The sequence below is a fragment of the Electrona antarctica genome, assembly GCF_951216825.1.
Source record: "Electrona antarctica genome assembly, chromosome: 10".
Lineage (NCBI taxonomy): Eukaryota > Metazoa > Chordata > Actinopteri > Myctophiformes > Myctophidae > Electrona > Electrona antarctica.
Window position 1 is genome coordinate 2,474,517 of NC_136791.1, and position 21,911 is coordinate 2,496,427.

A 21,911-nucleotide genomic window follows, 5' to 3' on the forward strand; every position below is an offset into this window, starting at 1 on the left:
AACATTAGAATGGAGGGTTGTTATCAGGTTGGTCATGTAATGTAACGTACAGTAACATTAGAATGGAGGGTTGTAATCAGGTTGGTCATGTAATGTAACGTACAGTAACATTAGAATGGAGGGTTGTTCTCAGGTTGGTCATGTAATGTAACGTACAGTAACATTAGAATGGAGGGTTGTTATCAGGTTGGTCATGTAATGTAACGTACAGTAACATTAGAATGGAGGGTTGTTATCAGGTTGGTCATGTAATGTAACGTACAGTAACATTAGAATGGAGGGTTGTTATCAGGTTGGTCATGTAATGTACAGTACAGTAACATTAGAATGGAGGGTTGTTATCAGGTTGGTCATGTAATGTAACGTACAGTAACATTAGAATGGAGGGTTGTTATCAGGTTGGTCATGTAATGTAACGTACAGTAACATTAGAATGGAGGGTTGTTAACAGGTTGGTCATGTAATGTAACGTACAGTAACATTAGAATGGAGGGTTGTTATCAGGTTGGTCATGTAATGTAACGTACAGTAACATTAGAATGGAGGGTTGTTAACAGGTTGGTCATGTAATGTAACGTACAGTAACATTAGAATGGAGGGTTGTTATCAGGTTGGTCATGTAATGTAACGTACAGTAACATTAGAATGGAGGGTTGTTATCAGGTTGGTCATGTAATGTAACGTACAGTAACATTAGAATGGAGGGTTGTTATCAGGTTGGTCATGTAATGTAACGTACAGTAACATTAGAATGGAGGGTTGTTATCAGGTTGGTCATGTAATGTAACGTACAGTAACATTAGAATGGAGGGTTGTTATCAGGTTGGTCATGTAATGCAACGTACAGTAACATTAGAATGGAGGGTTGTTATCAGGTTGGTCATGTAATGTAACGTACAGTAACATTAGAATGGAGGGTTGTTAACAGGTTGGTCATGTAATGTAACGTACAGTAACATTAGAATGGAGGGTTGTTATCAGGTTGGTCATGTAATGTAACGTACAGTAACATTAGAATGGAGGGTTGTTATCAGGTTGGTCATGTAATGTAACGTACAGTAACATTAGAATGGAGGGTTGTTATCAGGTTGGTCATGTAATGTAACGTACAGTAACATTAGAATGGAGGGTTGTTATCAGGTTGGTCATGTAATGTAACGTACAGTAACATTAGAATGGAGGGTTGTTATCAGGTTGGTCATGTAATGTAACGTACAGTAACATTAGAATGGAGGGTTGTTATCAGGTTGGTCATGTAATGTAACGTACAGTAACATTAGAATGGAGGGTTGTTATCAGGTTGGTCATGTAATGTAACGTACAGTAACATTAGAATGGAGGGTTGTAATCAGGTTGGTCATGTAATGTAACGTACAGTAACATTAGAATGGAGGGTTGTTCTCAGGTTGGTCATGTAATGTAACGTACAGTAACATTAGAATGGAGGGTTGTTATCAGGTTGGTCATGTAATGTAACGTACAGTAACATTAGAATGGAGGGTTGTTATCAGGTTGGTCATGTAATGTAACGTACAGTAACATTAGAATGGAGGGTTGTTATCAGGTTGGTCATGTAATGTACAGTACAGTAACATTAGAATGGAGGGTTGTTATCAGGTTGGTCATGTAATGTAACGTACAGTAACATTAGAATGGAGGGTTGTTATCAGGTTGGTCATGTAATGTAACGTACAGTAACATTAGAATGGAGGGTTGTTCTCAGGTTGGTCATGTAATGTAACGTACAGTAACATTAGAATGGAGGGTTGTTATCAGGTTGGTCATGTAATGTAACGTACAGTAACATTAGAATGGAGGGTTGTTAACAGGTTGGTCATGTAATGTAACGTACAGTAACATTAGAATGGAGGGTTGTTAACAGGTTGGTCATGTAATGTAACGTACAGTAACATTAGAATGGAGGGTTGTTATCAGGTTGGTCATGTAATGTAACGTACAGTAACATTAGAATGGAGGGTTGTTAACAGGTTGGTCATGTAATGTAACGTACAGTAACATTAGAATGGAGGGTTGTTAACAGGTTGGTCATGTAATGTAACGTACAGTAACATTAGAATGGAGGGTTGTTATCAGGTTGGTCATGTAATGTAACGTACAGTAACATTAGAATGGAGGGTTGTTAACAGGTTGGTCATGTAATGTAACGTACAGTAACATTAGAATGGAGGGTTGTTATCAGGTTGGTCATGTAATGTAACGTACAGTAACATTAGAATGGAGGGTTGTTCTCAGGTTGGTCATGTAATGTAACGTACAGTAACATTAGAATGGAGGGTTGTTATCAGGTTGGTCATGTAATGTAACGTACAGTAACATTAGAATGGAGGGTTGTTCTCAGGTTGGTCATGTAATGTAACGTACAGTAACATTAGAATGGAGGGTTGTTATCAGGTTGGTCATGTAATGCAACGTACAGTAACATTAGAATGGAGGGTCTTGTTATCAGGTTGGTCATGTAATGTAACGTACAGTAACATTAGAATGGAGGGTTGTAATCAGGTTGGTCATGTAATGTAACGTACAGTAACATTAGAATGGAGGGTTGTTATCAGGTTGGTCATGTAATGTAACGTACAGTAACATTAGAATGGAGGGTTGTTATCAGGTTGGTCATGTAATGTAACGTACAGTAACATTAGAATGGAGGGTTGTTATCAGGTTGGTCATGTAATGTAACGTACAGTAACATTAGAATGGAGGGTTGTTATCAGGTTGGTCATGTAATGTAACGTACAGTAACATTAGAATGGAGGGTTGTTATCAGGTTGGTCATGTAATGTAACGTACAGTAACATTAGAATGGAGGGTTGTTATCAGGTTGGTCATGTAATGTAACGTACAGTAACATTAGAATGGAGGGTTGTTATCAGGTTGGTCATGTAATGTAACGTACAGTAACATTAGAATGGAGGGTTGTTAACAGGTTGGTCATGTAATGTAACGTACAGTAACATTAGAATGGAGGGTTGTTCTCAGGTTGGTCATGTAATGTAACGTACAGTAACATTAGAATGGAGGGTTGTTAACAGGTTGGTCATGTAATGTAACGTACAGTAACATTAGAATGGAGGGTTGTTATCAGGTTGGTCATGTAATGCAACGTACAGTAACATTAGAATGGAGGGTCTTGTTATCAGGTTGGTCATGTAATGTAACGTACAGTAACATTAGAATGGAGGGTTGTAATCAGGTTGGTCATGTAATGTAACGTACAGTAACATTAGAATGGAGGGTTGTTATCAGGTTGGTCATGTAATGTAACGTACAGTAACATTAGAATGGAGGGTTGTTATCAGGTTGGTCATGTAATGTAACGTACAGTAACATTAGAATGGAGGGTTGTTATCAGGTTGGTCATGTAATGTAACGTACAGTAACATTAGAATGGAGGGTTGTTCTCAGGTTGGTCATGTAATGTAACGTACAGTAACATTAGAATGGAGGGTTGTTATCAGGTTGGTCATGTAATGTAACGTACAGTAACATTAGAATGGAGGGTCTTGTTATCAGGTTGGTCATGTAATGTAACGTACAGTAACATTAGAATGGAGGGTCTTGTTATCAGGTTGGTCATGTAATGTAACGTACAGTAACATTAGAATGGAGGGTTGTTCTCAGGTTGGTCATGTAATGTAACGTACAGTAACATTAGAATGGAGGGTTGTTATCAGGTTGGTCATGTAATGTAACGTACAGTAACATTAGAATGGAGGGTTGTTATCAGGTTGGTCATGTAATGTAACGTACAGTAACATTAGAATGGAGGGTTGTTATCAGGTTGGTCATGTAATGTAACGTACAGTAACATTAGAATGGAGGGTTGTTATCAGGTTGGTCATGTAATGTAACGTACAGTAACATTAGAATGGAGGGTTGTTTCTTTTTTTTCTAGATATTCCCAGTGCAGGAATCCTATTCCAAGACACGTTAACCCATTGATGCCTGATGCAACGTATACGTTGTTCTACCCTTGATGCCGGCGCGCTCTCTGCGTCTCATCAGCTATTGCTATACATGTAGCAACATAACTATTTAAAAGATAATTAATCAGAATTTGAAGGTTTTTAGAAATCTTAGGTCAGGCCCTAGAAGGCGTTCCCAGATTCGGCCTCAGGCATCAATGGGTTAATATGCTCTCATTTGTCCACCATGGGGTCAAGAGCTTTCAGCCGCCCTGCCCCTCACCTCTGGAACTCCCTCCCCCCTGATATAAGAAACATGGACTCAATCACCTCATTTCAAACCCACCTCAAAACCCACCTGTTTAGGCAGGCCTATGATTGATCTGTGTTTTCTGCTGCAAGCTATACTTTATCGTCTGCTTTTGCTTTTAACTGTGTTTTGTGTCAACTGTTTTTTAACTTGTTGTACGGCGACCTTGAGTGCCCTGAAAGGCACCTTATAAATAAAATGTATTATTATTATTATTTCAACTGGTCAAGAAGAGGACAGGACGACGCACTGACCCTCTTGACGTTCCTGCGCTCGGCGGCGGAGCGGGCCAGCGTAAGGCGGATCATATACATGAGCAGCCCGGGGATCCTCAGCAGGTCCATGGCGTTACCGATGAAGGCTGAAGCGATGACGTAGTTCACAAAGAACGCTCCGTTGTCGGGAAGGAACACACATCTACAGCAGAGAGAGGAGAATGATGTCACTGAAGGAACACACATCTACAGCAGAGAGAGGAGAATGATGTCACTGAAGGAACACACATCTACAGCAGAGAGAGGAGAATGATGTCACTGAAGGAACACACATCTACAGCAGAGAGAGGAGAATGATGTCACTGAAGGAACACACATCTACAGCAGAGAGAGGAGAATGATGTCACTGAAGGAACACACATCTACAGCAGAGAGAGAAAGAATGATGTCACTGAAGGAACACACATCTACAGCAGAGAGAGGAGAATGATGTCACTGAAGGAACACACATCTACAGCAGAGAGAGAAAGAATGATGTCACTGAAGGAACACACATCTACAGCAGAGAGAGAAAGAATGATGTCACTGAAGGAACACACATCTACAGCAGAGAGAGAAAGAATTATGTCACTGAAGGAACACACATCTACAGCAGAGAGAGGAGAATGATGTCACTGAAGGAACACACATCTACAGCAGAGAGAGGAGAATGATGTCACTGAAGGAACACACATCTACAAAAGAAAAACACCAATTAATGATGTACCATTTGAGTACATATACCTGCCCCTGTCACATTCCTTCTTATTGTGACAGGGGCTAGTATAATAAAGATATGTTTGATAATGCGAGTAATAAAGTACAGCTGTAAAAAAAAAAAAAAAAAAATCCAACGTGTGGGCTGTCACTCGCTTTATCCAAGTCAGTATGGCCCCCTGGGAAATAATGCTAATAATACTGTATAGAGCAGGGATTCTCAACCTGTGGTACCTTCTCCGATACGAGACAAGCCTTCTGGTGGTACGAGAAATCTCGTACCACCAAAAAAACGCAGTACGAGCACTGCCGACGGGGTTTCAGACGTCTTTGGTCCAACAAATGACAACCCACCTCATCTCCTAACCTAACCATAACCGCAAGCACGGGAGCAGACGCTAGTCCGACATGCGGATGAATGTCGGACTAATGCCCTGTCTGAAAATCTGTACAGTGCTCTGGTGGTCATATGGTCAGTTGTACGGTGTTCTGTACAGTGCTCTGGTGGTCATATGGTCAGTTGTACGGTGTTCTGTACAGTGCTCTGGTGGTCATATGGTCAGTTGTACGGTGTTCTGTACAGTGCTCTGGTGGTCATATGGTCTGTACAGTGCTCTGGTGGTCATATGGTCTGTACAGTGCTCTGGTGGTCATATGGTCTGTACAGTGCTCTGGTGGTCATATGGTCAGTTGTACGGTGTTCTGTACAGTGCTCTGGTGGTCATATGGTCAGTTGTACGGTGTTCTGTACAGTGCTCTGGTGGTCATATGGTCAGTTGTACGGTGTTCTGTACAGTGCTCTGGTGGTCATATGGTCGGCTGCTACTTACTCAAATCTCACTGCAGCGTCTGCCAGGAAACTCTTGTCAAAAAGCCAACGGAAGAACACATCCAGACTGTAAAGGAGGGGGAAGAAAACATTTCATTAACTAATTGCACAAAAAATACTTTCACTAAGGATCAAGTTACATTTAATTGCACCAGGCTTTTGTCAAACAACACAGTGGTCGGTCAACAAACTATAACTTAGCTTTATGCCGACGCCAAACCAAGCCGACAGATGCTCTTACTGTATGTAGACTGTTGGTATTATTAACACAGCTGTGAGCAGAGACATGCAGTACCTGCTGAGTCCCAGGGAGGGCAGCAAAAGGACCATGAAGATTAAGAAAGTGTAGCATTTGTGCATGGTTGTCCTGTTCTCCCCTGACCTGGAAAACAGGAAAAATATATATATATTCCTTATTATACACTTGGGCACACAAATATTAACCACATATTCTGGGGTGAACATTCAGCAAAAATAGCAGATCTACCACATTACAAACTACAACACATAGCGTTGCGATGCCCATTTTCGGTAAAGATAATAAGATATGTACAGCAATGTAGAGCACGGGTTCCCAAAGTGGGGTCCGGGGAACCCTAGGGGTACTTGAGGGAGTTCCAGGGGGTACCTAGCTCAATTAGAGATATATAAGGAACCAAATGGACCCTTATGGTTCTGTAACTCGGAGAGTGTACAAATGGAACCAAATGGACCCTAACGGGTCCATTTGGTTCCATTTGTACACTCTCAGAGTTAAATTAACAGTGGTTTTACAATATAAATTGGGGTACCATGAGATAGAAATGCCATTAAATCGGGGGTCCGTAGCATAATGCGTGTGAAACTGGGTGTCCATGAAATTAATATGTTTTGGAATCACTGCTAGAGCTGTAAATATCCTCCCTTATCGAGGTCACTGGCATATGTTTCCAAATGGGGGGGGGGGGGGGGGGGTCCGTGGCCTAATAAATGTTGATTTGGGGGTCCTTGACACGAAAAGGCTTGGGAACCACTGACTTAGGTCAGGGGTTCTCAACGTTTTTGGCCGGGGACCCCCGGAAATGCTTTGGCAACGTCTGGGGACCCCCGCCCCGCCCCCTCCCGACCCCCAATATAAATTGACTGCTACAATAACCTTAATAATAGAGACAATACACCATAAATAAATACTGAAACCATCATCATTAGGGAAGGTGTATGCATGTACTATGTGTACTATATGTAAATTCTTCATTTCCACTTTACAGCCATTCAGTTGCAAAAAAAAAACAAAAAACTTTTTTTTCTTTTTTGAAAATAATTTGGGGACCCCCCAAAATAATTTGGCGACCCCTCAAGGGGTCGCGACCCACGGGTTGAGAACCCCTGATGTAGAGGGCGAAAAAGAAGCGGACCAAGTGTAGAGTCCTGTGGGATCCCAGTCAACTAAAAGAAGCGGACCAAGTGTAGAGTCCTGTGGGATCCCAGTCAACTAAAAGAAGCGGACCAAGTGTAGAGTCCTGTGGGATCCCAGTCAACTAAAGAAGCGGACCAAGTGTAGAGTCCTGTGGGATCCCAGTCAACTAAAGAAGCGGACCAAGTGTAGAGTCCTGTGGGATCCCAGTCAACTAAAGAAGCGGACCAAGTGTAGAGTCCTGTGGGATCCCAGTCAACTAAGTAGGAAGGACCAAGTGTAGAGTCCTGTGGGATCCCAGTCAACTAAAAGAAGCGGACCAAGTGTAGAGTCCTGTGGGATCCCAGTCAACTAAGTAGGAAGGACCAAGTGTAGAGTCCTGTGGGATCCCAGTCAACTAAAGAAGCGGACCAAGTGTAGAGTCCTGTGGGATCCCAGTCAACTAAAGAAGCGGACCAAGTGTAGAGTCCTGTGGGATCCCAGTCAACTAAGTAGGAAGGACCAAGTGTAGAGTCCTGTGGGATCCCAGTCAACTAAAAGAAGCGGACCAAGTGTAGAGTCCTGTGGGATCCCAGTCAACTAAGTAGGAAGGACCAAGTGTAGAGTCCTGTGGGATCCCAGTCAACTAAAGAAGCGGACCAAGTGTAGAGTCCTGTGGGATCCCAGTCAAGTAGGAAGGGTTGAAGTGGTTAGTGTAGAGTCCTGTGGGATCCCAGTCAAGTAGGAAGGGTTGAAGTGGTTAGTGTAGAGTCCTGTGGGATCCCAGTCAAGTAGGAAGGGTTGAAGTGGTTAGTGTAGAGTCCTGTGGGATCCCAGTCAAGTAGGAAGGGTTGAAGTGGTTATATTAGGTGAAAACACACAGAGCATAACTGAGAATGTGTTGTATTGTGTGAACCAACGAGTGCAACGCCAACTGTTGTTGAGCAGTGTTTTTGTCGACTAAAACTAAGACGACATTTTTTCGTCGACTACCTTTTTTCACTGACGAAAACTAAATGGAAACTAAATGAAAACTAAGCTTTGATGACTTAAACTAAGACTTAAAATGTATTGACAATAATAGTGGACTAGTGGACAAGAGAAGTCATTCTACACTTGGTTGCATGCTGAAAATAGCAGATCTACAAGCTCAATTTTCAAATCAGTCATTACGATGGCATCAAGGCCCGCCAAAATACATTTTAGTCGACTAAATCTAGACCAACACTAAAACATTCCAGGTGACTAAAATGTAGGCATGTAACGATTCACCCAACTCACGATACGATTCGTATCACGATATGAGGTTCACGATACGATTTTTCACGATATTAAAACAAATATTTTAAAGAAAAATTACCGTTTTTTAATTTTATATAATTTATCTTCCCCCCTGAGATTTTTTATTTAACTACATTGCAAAAAAGTAGCATTACTTTTGACAGTGCAGAAACATAATTGCCTTCCTTGATGAGCATCAACGACCATCATCACCTGGGCACAGACACACACAGCTCCCCTCTACAGGCCTCTACTACTGAAAGTGACTATCATTTCTCTCCAAAAGCACTTGAATATGATGGAATGTCGATTTTTTAATTTCAATGAATCGATTCATATCGTCGGGATTAATATCGATATATCGATATACGATATATCGTTACATGCCTACTAAAATGTGACTAAAACTAAATGAAAACTATTCAAAAGACTAAAATCAAAATGTTCTGCCAAAAACAACAGCGTTGCTGAGGGACCTACCGTGTCCAGTGGGCCTCAAAGAATGAAGAGTAGTATACGATGGTGGGGAGCAGGGCGGAGAAGGCCCACAGGAGGAGGGTAGGGAAGAACTGGGTGATGATTGGATTCTGGAGGACAGAGACATAAAGAAGTGACAAGATACATTTTAAGAATCATTCTGTGGTTATTGCCAATCCAATCCAATCCAATCTTATTTATAGAGCACATTTAAAACAACAAAGTTGACCAAAGTGCTGTACAATTAGGCAAAGCAGTAATAAAAACATATACAATAAAATCAAACACTCACAGTACACATTATTCACGGTTTAAAAGCCAGGGAATAGAAATGAGTTTTAAGATGTGTTTTAAAAACAGGTAGTGTTGGAGCCCGACTGTAGGTCGCAGTTTACTATGAAAAACCTGCATTTCCCGTCAGTGTCACGCCTCCATATATGGTTACGCCTCGTGACACGTCACACCACCATATATGTCCGTCTCCATATATGAAGATCACAACACTGACCTCATCAAACCCTGGATAGCATAGCCATACATGGAGAAGACACCTAGACCTGCATGGAGGCGGCCAGCAACTCTGAATCTGACCTCAAACCCTTAGATCTCCATATATGGAGCTGACCTGTCCTGACATTATATATGTTGATCCTTCACCACCCGTCCTTCCTCTTCGATGTCTCCCTTTTGACTGATACCGGTCCATTCAAACTCTAGACAGGCCTGCCCCAAAGTTATTAGTAGAGTTCTCAACAGGCCCCAAAATTAAGGACCGGCCCTACCTGGGCCCTCATCAAACCCTGTACACTCAAGACCCCCCACTGCTGGCGAAAGGGCCTTTCTGTGTGGAGTTTGCATGTTCTCCTGTGTCCTCTAGGGTAGGTACCCTCACAAAAAACATGCAGTAATCCTGGTCTCTAAACTGCCTCCCCCTGGCCAGCCGGGGCGCCTGATGGAGGGGAAAGGAACTGGTCGGAATAACGTGTTCCTTCCACGCGCTACGTCCGGCCAGGGAAATTCCCCCCTGTCAGGTGAAAAGAAGCAGCTTGGACTCCTCATGCATGGAAGGAGGCATGAAGTCAGTCCGCTGCCCCCCCAGGTTGGCAGAGGAAGTGTAGCGCCCAGGATTACATTAGATAATTGGCACTGGGTGAAAAAACTGGGTTGCAAAAATAGTAAAAAAAAAAAAAAAAGACCCCCACTGCCACCCTTATATCTTCATATACTGTATGGAGCTCAGCTGACCTGTTCTGTTGTTGATCAGACTGTTGTGGCTAAACTAAATTTGGCCCAATGCCTCGTTCAGTTGAGTCACGGTGGTGTTTGGACTCACCAAAAAGTATTTCTGGACGCGCTCGCCTCGCCTCGCCTCCAGCCTGGTTCCTTGAAGCAGCAGCAGCACTCGTTTTCATAAACATAATAATAAACCCCAGATTCACCCGTGCGTCGTGTCTAGCGGTCCAAAACACGCCAGTCAATTCTATCAATGGGTAGGTGACGGTGCCCAGCCCACCACCAATGAGTCAACTGCCCTCTAGTGGCCTGGCGGTGCAACAACACCACCACCATATAAGTAATACTAATCATAAAGAAATCAAAACACCCATATTGGCTCCTACACACCGGCCCCTTAATTGTGATAAACAATTACAAAAAACAAAACAAATGTCTATGGAGCCAATACTAAAGTGAACTTTAGACTGTTGTGGTGTTGTCTGCAACCTCTGCAGCTTCTTGCAGTAGACAGATCTTGTTGATGGGTCTGTCCAACTGTCCAGTCCTCGTCTTAAGCTTCACGGATCGCACCAGATCTCTCCTGTCCGGATGAGTGTCAATGATCTTTCCCCATCAGCCATGAACCTCTCGGTGCAGTGGGATCCATAATGAACCTCTAGGTGCAGTGGGATCCATAATGAACCTCTAGGTGCAGTGGGATCCATAATGAACCTCTCGGTGCAGTGGGATCCATAATGAACCTCTAGGTGCAGTGGGATCCATAATGAACCTCTAGGTGCAGTGGGATCCATAATGAACCTCTCGGTGCAGTGGGATCCATAATGAACCTCTAGGTGCAGTGGGATCCATAATGAACCTCTAGGTGCAGTGGGATCCATAATGAACCTCTCGGTGCAGTGGGATCCATAATGAACCTCTAGGTGCAGTGGGATCCATAATGAACCTCTAGGTGCAGTGGGATCCATAATGAACCTCTCGGGGCAGTGGGATCCATAATGAACCTCTCGGTGCAGTGGGATCCATAATGAACCTCTCGGTGCAGTGGGATCCATAATGAACCTCTCGGTGCAGTGGGATCCATAATGAACCTCTCGGGGCAGTGGGATCCATAATGAACCTCTCTCGGTGCAGTGGGATCCATAATGAACCTCTAGGTGCAGTGGGATCCATAATGAACCTCTCGGTGCAGTGGGATCCATAATGAACCTCTAGGTGCAGTGGGATCCATAATGAACCTCTCGGTGCAGTGGGATCCATAATGAACCTCTAGGTGCAGTGGGATCCATAATGAACCTCTAGGTGCAGTGGGATCCATAATGAACCTCTCTCGGTGCAGTGGGATCCATAATGAACCTCTCTCGGTGCAGTGGGATCCATAATGAACCTCTCTCGGTGCAGTGGGATCCATAATGAACCTCTCTCGGTGCAGTGGGATCCATAATGAACCTCTCTCGGTGCAGTGGGATCCATAATGAACCTCTCGGTGCAGTGGGATCCATAATGAACCTCTAGGTGCAGTGGGATCCATAATGAACCTCTAGGTGCAGTGGGATCCATAATGAACCTCTCTCGGTGCAGTGGGATCCATAATGAACCTCTCGGTGCAGTGGGATCCATAATGAACCTCTAGGTGCAGTGGGATCCATAATGAACCTCTCGGTGCAGTGGGATCCATAATGAACCTCTAGGTGCAGTGGGATCCATAATGAACCTCTCTCGGTGCAGTGGGATCCATAATGAACCTCTAGGTGCAGTGGGATCCATAATGAACCTCTCTCGGTGCAGTGGGATCCATAATGAACCTCTCGGTGCAGTGGGATCCATAATGAACCTCTCGGTGCAGTGGGATCCATAATGAACCTCTAGGTGCAGTGGGATCCATAATGAACCTCTAGGTGCAGTGGGATCCATAATGAACCTCTCAGTGCAGTGGGATCCATAATGAACCTCTCAGTGCAGTGGGATCCATAATGAACCTCTCGGTGCAGTGGGATCCATAATGAACCTCTCAGTGCAGTGGGATCCATAATGAACCTCTCGGTGCAGTGGGATCCATAATGAACCTCTAGGTGCAGTGGGATCCATAATGAACCTCTCGGGGCAGTGGGATCCATAATGAACCTCTCGGGGCAGTGGGATCCATAATGAACCTCTCGGTGCAGTGGGATCCATAATGAATGATAACTGGGATCCATAATGAATGATAACTGGGATCCATAATGAATGATAACTGGGATCCATAATGAATGATAACTAAGTCACCAACAGCGAAGCTTCTCTTTTCTTTGTTCCACTTTTGTCTTTCTTGTAACAGTGGGAGGTATTCCTTCAACCACCTTTTCCAAAATAGGTCTGCCATATACTGAACTTGTCGCCATCTTTTTCTGGTGTACTGATCTTCCTCCTTGAAAAGTCCAGGTGGCAGCAATGGTTTCCTCTTCAAAAGTAGCAGATGATTAGGCTTGAGCGCCTCAAAGTCATTGGGATCATCTGAAATCCTCCGCTCATTCAAAATGGCATCAATTTCACACATGATGGTATGCAAGCCTTCATCATCCATAAGTTGTTGTCTGAGAACAGAGTAGAGCACTTTCTTTACAAGACGCTCCCATACTCCTCCTTGATGAGATCGTGCAGGCGTGTTGAAGCTCCATTTTAGCCCATCTGATAACAATGCTTTCTGTATTTTGTTCTGTATTTCCTCCACAGTCACCGACATCATCAGAGGCTTGCATTTCCTTTCTGCATTTTGCAAGTTTCAGCAGAGCGTCTTTCAATTTGAGACACCAAGCTACTGAGACTCTTAGTCTAGTCCAATCTGAAAAGTAACACAACAACTGTTGTGTAGCACTTTTTGAATCGTTCACAGATATGGCATTCACATGGACATTATTTTTGACATTTGGGTCATCATTAGCAATTGGGTGGGGCTCCACTGTGAGTTTTGGCCATTCCTCTTCTGCCTTTATAAGAAACTCGGAGCCCTCGATCCATCTCTTACAGGTCAGAAAGCGATCTGCAGACAACCCTCTGGAAGCATCAGCGGGATTGGTCTTTGAGTTGAAGTATCTCCACTGTGAGATGCTTCCCTAATGATAGCCACTCGGTTTGCTACGAAGGTGAGAAACCTTGTAGTCTCACTTGAGATGTACTCAGTCATGCTGTCTGTCCAAAAAAATGATGGTTTCAACTGAAATGAAAGCTCTTTCTTCAGCATTTTGTCAACGCAAACTGCTACAACAGCAGCGGTGAGCTCAAGTCTGGGAATCGTAGTTTGTTTCATTGGAGCGACTCTAGACTTTCCTAACAGAAAAGAAACCTGTACTCCTGTTTTGAAAGGTAATCTAAGATAGGATACGGTGCCATAACCATATTCACTCGCATCTGAAAAATGATGCAATTGTGCACTTTCTGGCAGAGTATTTACTATTTATCCTTGATGCAGTGTGGCACTTATTTTTAACCCATTATGGGCGGGAACCCCTTTTGGTGTTTTAAACATTATGTTATGCTTTAGCTATTGAAAAATAGCAGATCTACAAGCTCGTAGCGCGCCACTCGGTGGCGCGCTATGAGCTTGTAGATCTGCTATTTTTGAAAAATCGTGAAAATATTTATTTCAGAAAACTAGAGGATTTAGAAGATTTATTTTTAATTTCGAGGTCAGGCCTAAATGGGTTAAGATCTGCCAAGTGCCAACCATTCCTGCCATTGTCTTGAAGCTGCCTGAGGCACCTCTTCATCCCGAGGCACCTCTTCATCCCGAGGCACCTCTTCATCCCGAGGCACCTCTTCATCCCGAGGCACCTCTTCATCCCGAGGCACCTCTTCATCCCGAGGCACCTCTTCATCCCGAGGCACCTCTTCATCCCGAGGCACCTCTTCCTCCTGAGGCACCTCTTCCTCCCGAGGCACCTCTTCATCCCGAGGCACCTCTTCATCCCGAGTGCTCTTGGTCTGACACCAGTACAGACCAAGAGCACGTTCCACGTTCCATGGGCAAATCATCCTTATCCACACACCGGTACAGACCAAGAGCACGTTCCATGGGCAAATCATCCTTATCCAAAGAGCATGTTCCATGGGCAAATCATCCTTATCCAAAGAGCATGTTCCATGGGCAAATCATCCTTATCCAAATCTAGATCTCTTGTGGTCTTAGATCTTTTCTCCTCTGCAATAGATGTCAACACTGTGCGATCCATTTTGAAAGATGAAATCCTCCTTTCTGAAGCATATTAGCTAGGTCTTTTGCATTGCTTCTTCCTTTGATGGTAACGATTTCAAACAATCATCCACGTAAAAGTTATGATGGACAGTGTCAGACACTATTGGAGGAAAACAGTCCTTGTTATCCTCTGCAATTTTCCTAAGTGCATAATTAGCGCAACTGGAGGATGAGGTAGCGCCAAACAGATGCAACAGCATTCTATATTCTAAAATCAATGTCTTTTTCTGACACTCTGACCTGGTGAAACATGGCTTGTATATCTGACATTAAAGGTCTCCACACACCGGGCAGACGCTGAACAGCGAGGTTGTGATTGTTGGGCATAATGACGTCATCATCCCTGAATGGTAGATCCAAACAGTAATGGCCATATTGGCTCCTACACTGACCTCATCAAACCCTGTACACTCAAGACACGCTCCATATATGGTCAGTACAGAATTCATTCCATATGTTGATCTGACCCCCCCACGCCCAAAGCGCCAGCGCTCGCCCAGTAACTACAGCAGAAAGTAAGAGAGTAAAAAACTACAGTAGAGAGTAAAAAACTACAGTATCTCCTCCAAACAAACAAACAGAGCCACATTACTTGCAATGCTTGCATCATTCTACTGTGGAAATGCTATTAAAAAAAAACTATTTTTGTTTTTTACCAATTTAAAATAAATTAGTTGAGCACATGCACATTGTTAAAATCTCTGGCCTCTCTGCATGATGTGAGAAAATCCTCAACTCAATGTATTTTTACCAGTCTATTTAGTCATAGACTGGTCTCAACAACTCAATGTATTTACCAGTCTATTTAGTCATAGACTGGTCTCAACAACTCAATGTATTTACCAGTCTATTTAGTCATAGACTGGTCTCAACAACTCAATGTATTTAGTCATAGACTGGTCTCAACAACTCAATGTATTTAGTCATAGACTGGTCTCAACAACTCAATGTATTTACCAGTCTATTTAGTCATAGACTGGTCTCAACAACTCAATGTATTTAGTCATAGACTGGTCTCAACAACTCAATGTATTTACCAGTCTATTTAGTCATAGACTGGTCTCAACAACTCAATGTATTTAGTCATAGACTGGTCTCAACAACTCAATGTATTTACCAGTCTATTTAGTCATAGACTGGTCTCAACAACTCAATGTATTTACCAGTCTATTTAGTCATAGACTGGTCTCAACAACTCAATGTATTTACCAGTCTATTTAGTCATAGACTGGTCTCAACAACTCAATGTATTTAGTCATAGACTGGTCTCAACAACTCAAAGTATTTACCAGTCTATTTAGTCATAGACTGGTCTCAACAACTCAATGTATTTAGTCATAGACTGGTCTCAACAACTCAAAGTATTTACCAGTCTATTTAGTCATAGACTGGTCTCAACAACTCAATGTATTTAGTCATAGACTGGTCTCAACAACTCAATGTATTTACCAGTCTATTTAGTCATAGACTGGTCTCAACAACTCAAAGTATTTGTACCAGTCTATTTAGTCATAGACTGGTCTCAACAACTCAATGTATTTAGTCATAGACTGGTCTCAACAACTCAATGTATTTACCAGTCTATTTAGTCATAGACTGGTCTCAACAACTCAATGTATTTGCAGTATAGCTGGGTCTGAATTCGTCCAAAATCAACAAGATCGTGCACTTGGTGACAAGTTTTAGATTTTTGGTATGATGGTAGGTATGGTTATAAGGTTTTCAAAAACCATCGCAAACGAGTTGGGAGCGCCCCCTAGTGGCCTGTTTGCAATGAATCTAATATTAAATGGGTCAGTATATGGCTAAAAATCAAAATAATTGATAAAAGAGATTTTCCAATGGATTATATTAGTATTGGGTGTGCTAAATAACATACTAAAAAATTAGGAAAAAATAACTTCTGGAAAGGCATCATTTTCAAGATGGCGTCCACGATGGCTTCCAGGATCTTAAAATGCCTATAAACTGGGATTTAATACATAAAAAATCATAACAATTATACTCTTGGTGACAAGTTTTTGATTTTTGGCATGATGTTAGGTATGGTTCTAAGGTTTTCAAAAACCATCGCAAACGAGTTGGCACGATTTTAACGAATTCAGACCCAGCTAGTACAGACGAAGCATCGAAGCATGAACCGAATGAATCCCCCCCCCCCCCCCCCCCCCTCCCCCATAACGTCAACACAGTGAAGGTAAAAGCGCTCCACACGTCCCAAACTCTTCTCCCTTCTGGCTCCAAAACTATGGAATGCACTTCCCATCACAGTCAGAACTGCAGCCTCACTCCCAATCTTCCGCCGTAGTCTGAAAACCCACCTCTTCAGACTCCACCATGGCCCGTAGCACTTGCCCTAGCCTAGTCCCTTAGATAGCACTTTATGTAGACTTAGATAGTATTTTAAACAGACTTATAGCTTGTTACATAGACAGCACTTTCATAGCAGTTTATATAGTATACATGTATTATATATAATATAGTATAGTATGTATAGTTTACATAGATACTCCACTGTTACGTTCTTAGCTTACGCATGATAACTACTTTTTATATATGCATGCCATGCTTTTTTTCTTATTGCTTAATGTAAATCGCTCTGGATTAAGAGCATCTGCTAAATGCCTAAGTTGTAAATTGTAATTGTAAAAGGCAAAGGAAGCACTTACGTTTAAGTACTCCACAGGCTTTGTGACGTTGAACTTGTCCATGGTGGAGATGATGATGGCCGGCGTGGTGAGGAAGAAGAGCAGGAGGAAGAGGACAACGTTGATGATGAAGCAGCGCAGCCACCAGGTGACCCCTCCGACCGACAGATGCTCCCTGTGAGGAAGAAGGGTCACATTAGGATGTGTGGTTAGCCCGACACCGAGCCATGGGTGACCCGCGGTTATGGACACAGCTGTCCCCACAGTGGTTATACAAAGGGGGTTCCTCTGCGAGGGAGAGCGTTGCTCTTCAAACGTGGGGCTGAAATCGAATCGTTCTGCGGTCCACGATTCTCAGGCAGATGGGGAAACACAAACATCAAAAAGCAAAGCCGTCGACCCCTGTTTGAAGACTTGTGGGGATATTCACAATATACTGTACATTAACCCATTTTGGGCGGGAACCCCTTTTGGTGTTTAAACCCATTCTTGGTGGGAACCCCTTTTAGTGTTTTACCCCCTCAGGCCGGGAACCCATTTTGGGGTTCTGTACAGTATGTACAGTATTCATCAAAAAATATAAATATTTGAATTTTTTCCGAAAACGTAGGTTAGGATTTAGAGGCGTTTTTAGAATCGGCCTGAGGCCTAAAATGGGTTAAACATTATGTTATAATTTAGCAATTTTTGAAAAATCGTAAAAATGTGGCGCAAATCTTTGAATATAAATTCTTTCAAAGTGAATGTTTTTAACTCAGGTCTAAATGGGTTAACCTGCCATCGCTCTCTCATTGCGTTGATAAGACAAAGTACATGTATTTTTGCTGGATTGTAAAGTTTAGCAGTTTGACACACATGTGTGAACATGTGATGAACACTGTATATGTATGAGTGTGTTCTTACCAGTAGACATTCTGTGGATCGGGGGCGTAGCTGACAGTCCAGTTGTGTGCGAAGAGGCTGCCGCTGAACGGAGAGGACTTTGGCTCCCGACGACAATAACAGCCCTGACATTTGCAAGCATTGAAGTCCTTCAGGATACTTGAGAGAGAGAGGGGAAAAATCCGGGCAAAGACACACAAAACAAACAATTACAACAGGTCAAAACAAACAATTACAACAGGTCAAAACAAACAATTACAACAGGTCAAAACAAACAATTACAACAGGTCAAAACAAACAATTACAACAGGTCAAAACAAGCCAAGAAACAATTAGTTTGTCCTCCCGTTTTTTATCCCACGATTTTGTAACCCATTTTTCACCCCTGTGTCAATTATCTAATGTGATCCTGGGCTCTACACACCCTCCGCCAGCCTAGTCTCCATATATGCTGGCCTGCTCGCTTTGCCTAAAAAAATGGCAACTAAAAAATACGGGGAAGCAGCTTTTTGCTTCTACGGGCCGACGGCGTGGAACAAACTCCCACTGTACCTTCGACAGGCAGCCTCTGTAGACATTTTTAAAGCTCAGCTCAAGACCCACTTCTACACCCTTGCTTTTAATTGATTTATTTGTCTTTTTAAAAAAAATGTTATTCATGTCCTCACTGTATTGTTTATGCCCTGCCTTTCTTTTCTTTTTTTGTGTAAAGCACTTTGAGCTGCATTTCATGTCATGAAAGGTGCTATACAAATAAAGTTTTATTATTATTATATGGGGGACATGGGGAGAGCAACGGACTTGAACTCATGCTTCCTTCATGCCTGAGTGTCCAAGTTGCTCCTTTACACCTGACAGGGGGGAGTTTCCCTGGTTGGACTTAGCACGTGGAAGGAACACGTTATTCCAACCAGTTCCTTTCCCCTTCATCAGGCGCCCCGGCTGGAAACAATAATTTTGAAAAAGAACATTGCTTGATCACACAGAGACACAAACAAATACCCACGACTCCCTCACTAAAACACTCACATGGCAGTCATGGATTCATTTAAATACCCACGACTCCCTCACTAAAACACTCACATGGCAGTCATGGATTCATTTAAATACCCACGACTCCCTCACTAAAACACTCACATGGCAGTCATGGATTCATTTAAATACCCACAACTCCCTCACTAAAACACTCACATGGCAGTCATGGATTCATTTAAATACCCACGACTCCCTCACTAAAACACTCACATGGCAGTCATGGATTCATTTAAATACCCACGACTCCCTCACTAAAACACTCACATGGCAGTCATGGATTCATTTAAATACCCACGACTCCCTCACTAAAACACTCACATGGCAGTCATGGATTCATTCACACTAAAACACTCACATGGCAGTCACTCCCTCACTAAAACACTCACATGGCAGTCACTCCCTCACTAAAACACTCACATGGCAGTCACTCCCTCACTAAAACACTCACATGGCAGTCATGGATTCATTTAAATACCCACGACTCCCTCACTAAAACACTCACATGGCAGTCATGGATTCATTTAAATACCCACGACTCCCTCACTAAAACACTCACATGGCAGTCATGGATTCATTTAAATACCCACGACTCCCTCACTAAAACACTCACATGGCAGTCATGGATTCATTTAAATACCCACGACTCCCTCACTAAAACACTCACATGGCAGTCACTCCCTCACTAAAACACTCACATGGCAGTCACTCCCTCACTAAAACACTCACATGGCAGTCACTCCCTCACTAAAACACTCACATGGCAGTCACTCCCTCACTAAAACACTCACATGGCAGTTACTCCCTCACTAAAACACTCACATGGCAGTCACTCCCTCACTAAAACACTCGAATGGCAGTCACTCCCTCACTAAAACACTCACATGGCAGTCACTCCCTCACTAAAACACTCACATGGCAGTGACTCCCTCACTAAAACACTCACATGGCAGTCACTCCCTCACTAAAACACTCACATGGCAGTGACTCCCTCACTAAAACACTCACATGGCAGTCACTCACTCACTAAAACACTCACATGGCAGTCATGGATTCATTTAAATACCCACGACTCCCTCACTAAAACACTCACATGGCAGTCACTCCCTCACTAAAACACTCACATGGCAGTCATGGATTCATTTAAATACCCACGACTCCCTCACTAAAACACTCACATGGCAGTCATGGATTCATTTAAATACCCACGACTCCCTCACTAAAACACTCACATGGCAGTCATGGATTCATTTAAATACCCACGACTCCCTCACTAAAACACTCACATGGCAGTCATGGATTCATTTAAATACCCACGACTCCCTCACTAAAACACTCACATGGCAGTCACTCCCTCACTAAAACACTCACATGGCAGTCACTCCCTCACTAAAACACTCACATGGCAGTCACTCCCTCACTAAAACACTCACATGGCAGTCACTCCCTCACTAAAACACTCACATGGCAGTCACTCCCTCACTAAAACACTCACATGGCAGTCACTCCCTCACTAAAACACTCGAATGGCAGTCACTCCCTCACTAAAACACTCACATGGCAGTCACTCCCTCACTAAAACACTCACATGGCAGTGACTCCCTCACTAAAACACTCACATGGCAGTCACTCCCTCACTAAAACACTCACATGGCAGTGACTCCCTCACTAAAACACTCACATGGCAGTCACTCACTCACTAAAACACTCACATGGCAGTCATGGATTCATTTAAATACCCACGACTCCCTCACTAAAACACTCACATGGCAGTCACTCCCTCACTAAAACACTCACATGGCAGTCATGGATTCATTTAAATACCCACGACTCCCTCACTAAAACACTCACATGGCAGTCATGGATTCATTTAAATACCCACGACTCCCTCACTAAAACACTCACATGGCAGTCATGGATTCATTTAAATACCCACGACTCCCTCACTAAAACACTCACATGGCAGTCACTCCCTCACTAAAACACTCACATGGCAGTCACTCCCTCACTAAAACACTCGCATGGCAGTCACTCCCTCACTAAAACACTCACATGGCAGTCATGGATTCATTTTGGAAGGTGACGAAGGCCATCCCCAGGGGTTTACTGTTGACCTTGTCTCGTTCTTTCCTGTACTCGTCCTTCAGCTTCGACTCCAGCTTGGTGTAGTAGCTCACAGCCTCTTCCTGTGGGAACAACAACGATAACGTCAGAGTCAGGCAGCGCTGGGGGGGGAACCACAGCACCCCAAGAACTTTAACGTCAGAGTCAGGCAGCGCTGGGGGGGAACCATAGCACCCCAAGAACTTTAACTTCAGAGTCAGGCAGCGCTGGGGGGGAACCATAGCACCCCAAGAACTTTAACTTCAGAGTCAGGCAGCGCTGGGGGGGGAACCATAGCACCCCAAGAACTTTAACTTCAGAGTCAGGCAGCGCTGGGGGGGAACCATAGCACCCCAAGAACTTTAACGTCAGAGTCAGGCAGCGCTGGGGGGGAACCATAGCACCCCAAGAACTTTAACTTCAGAGTCAGGCAGCGCTGGGGGGGAACCATAGCACCCCAAGAACTTTAACTTCAGAGTCAGGCAGCGCTGGGGGGGGAACCATAGCACCCCAAGAACTTTAACTTCAGAGTCAGGCAGCGCTGGGGGGGAACCATAGCACCCCAAGAACTTTAACTTCAGAGTCAGGCAGCGCTGGGGGGGGAACCATAGCACCCCAA

The 21,911-nt window shown here is 43.4% G+C and overlaps 1 protein-coding gene across 3 annotated transcripts in view; it reads right to left on the bottom strand.

The window, feature by feature from the left end:
• LOC306931577 (CSC1-like protein 2) overlaps positions 1-21,911 on the bottom strand; it is a 68,167-nt gene that overhangs the window by 11,409 nt on the left and 34,847 nt on the right. For all 3 annotated transcript variants that reach the window (XM_079513002.1, XM_079513001.1, XM_079513000.1), the window contains 7 exons: positions 21,242-21,375; positions 18,179-18,316; positions 17,297-17,450; positions 9,167-9,273; positions 6,329-6,415; positions 6,035-6,100; positions 4,488-4,650 (listed from right to left, as the gene is read on the bottom strand). In XM_079513002.1, coding sequence (XP_079369128.1) covers positions 4,488-4,650; positions 6,035-6,100; positions 6,329-6,415; positions 9,167-9,273; positions 17,297-17,450; positions 18,179-18,316; positions 21,242-21,375 — 849 coding nt within the window. The remainder of the gene's footprint in view (positions 1-4,487; positions 4,651-6,034; positions 6,101-6,328; positions 6,416-9,166; positions 9,274-17,296; positions 17,451-18,178; positions 18,317-21,241; positions 21,376-21,911) is intronic.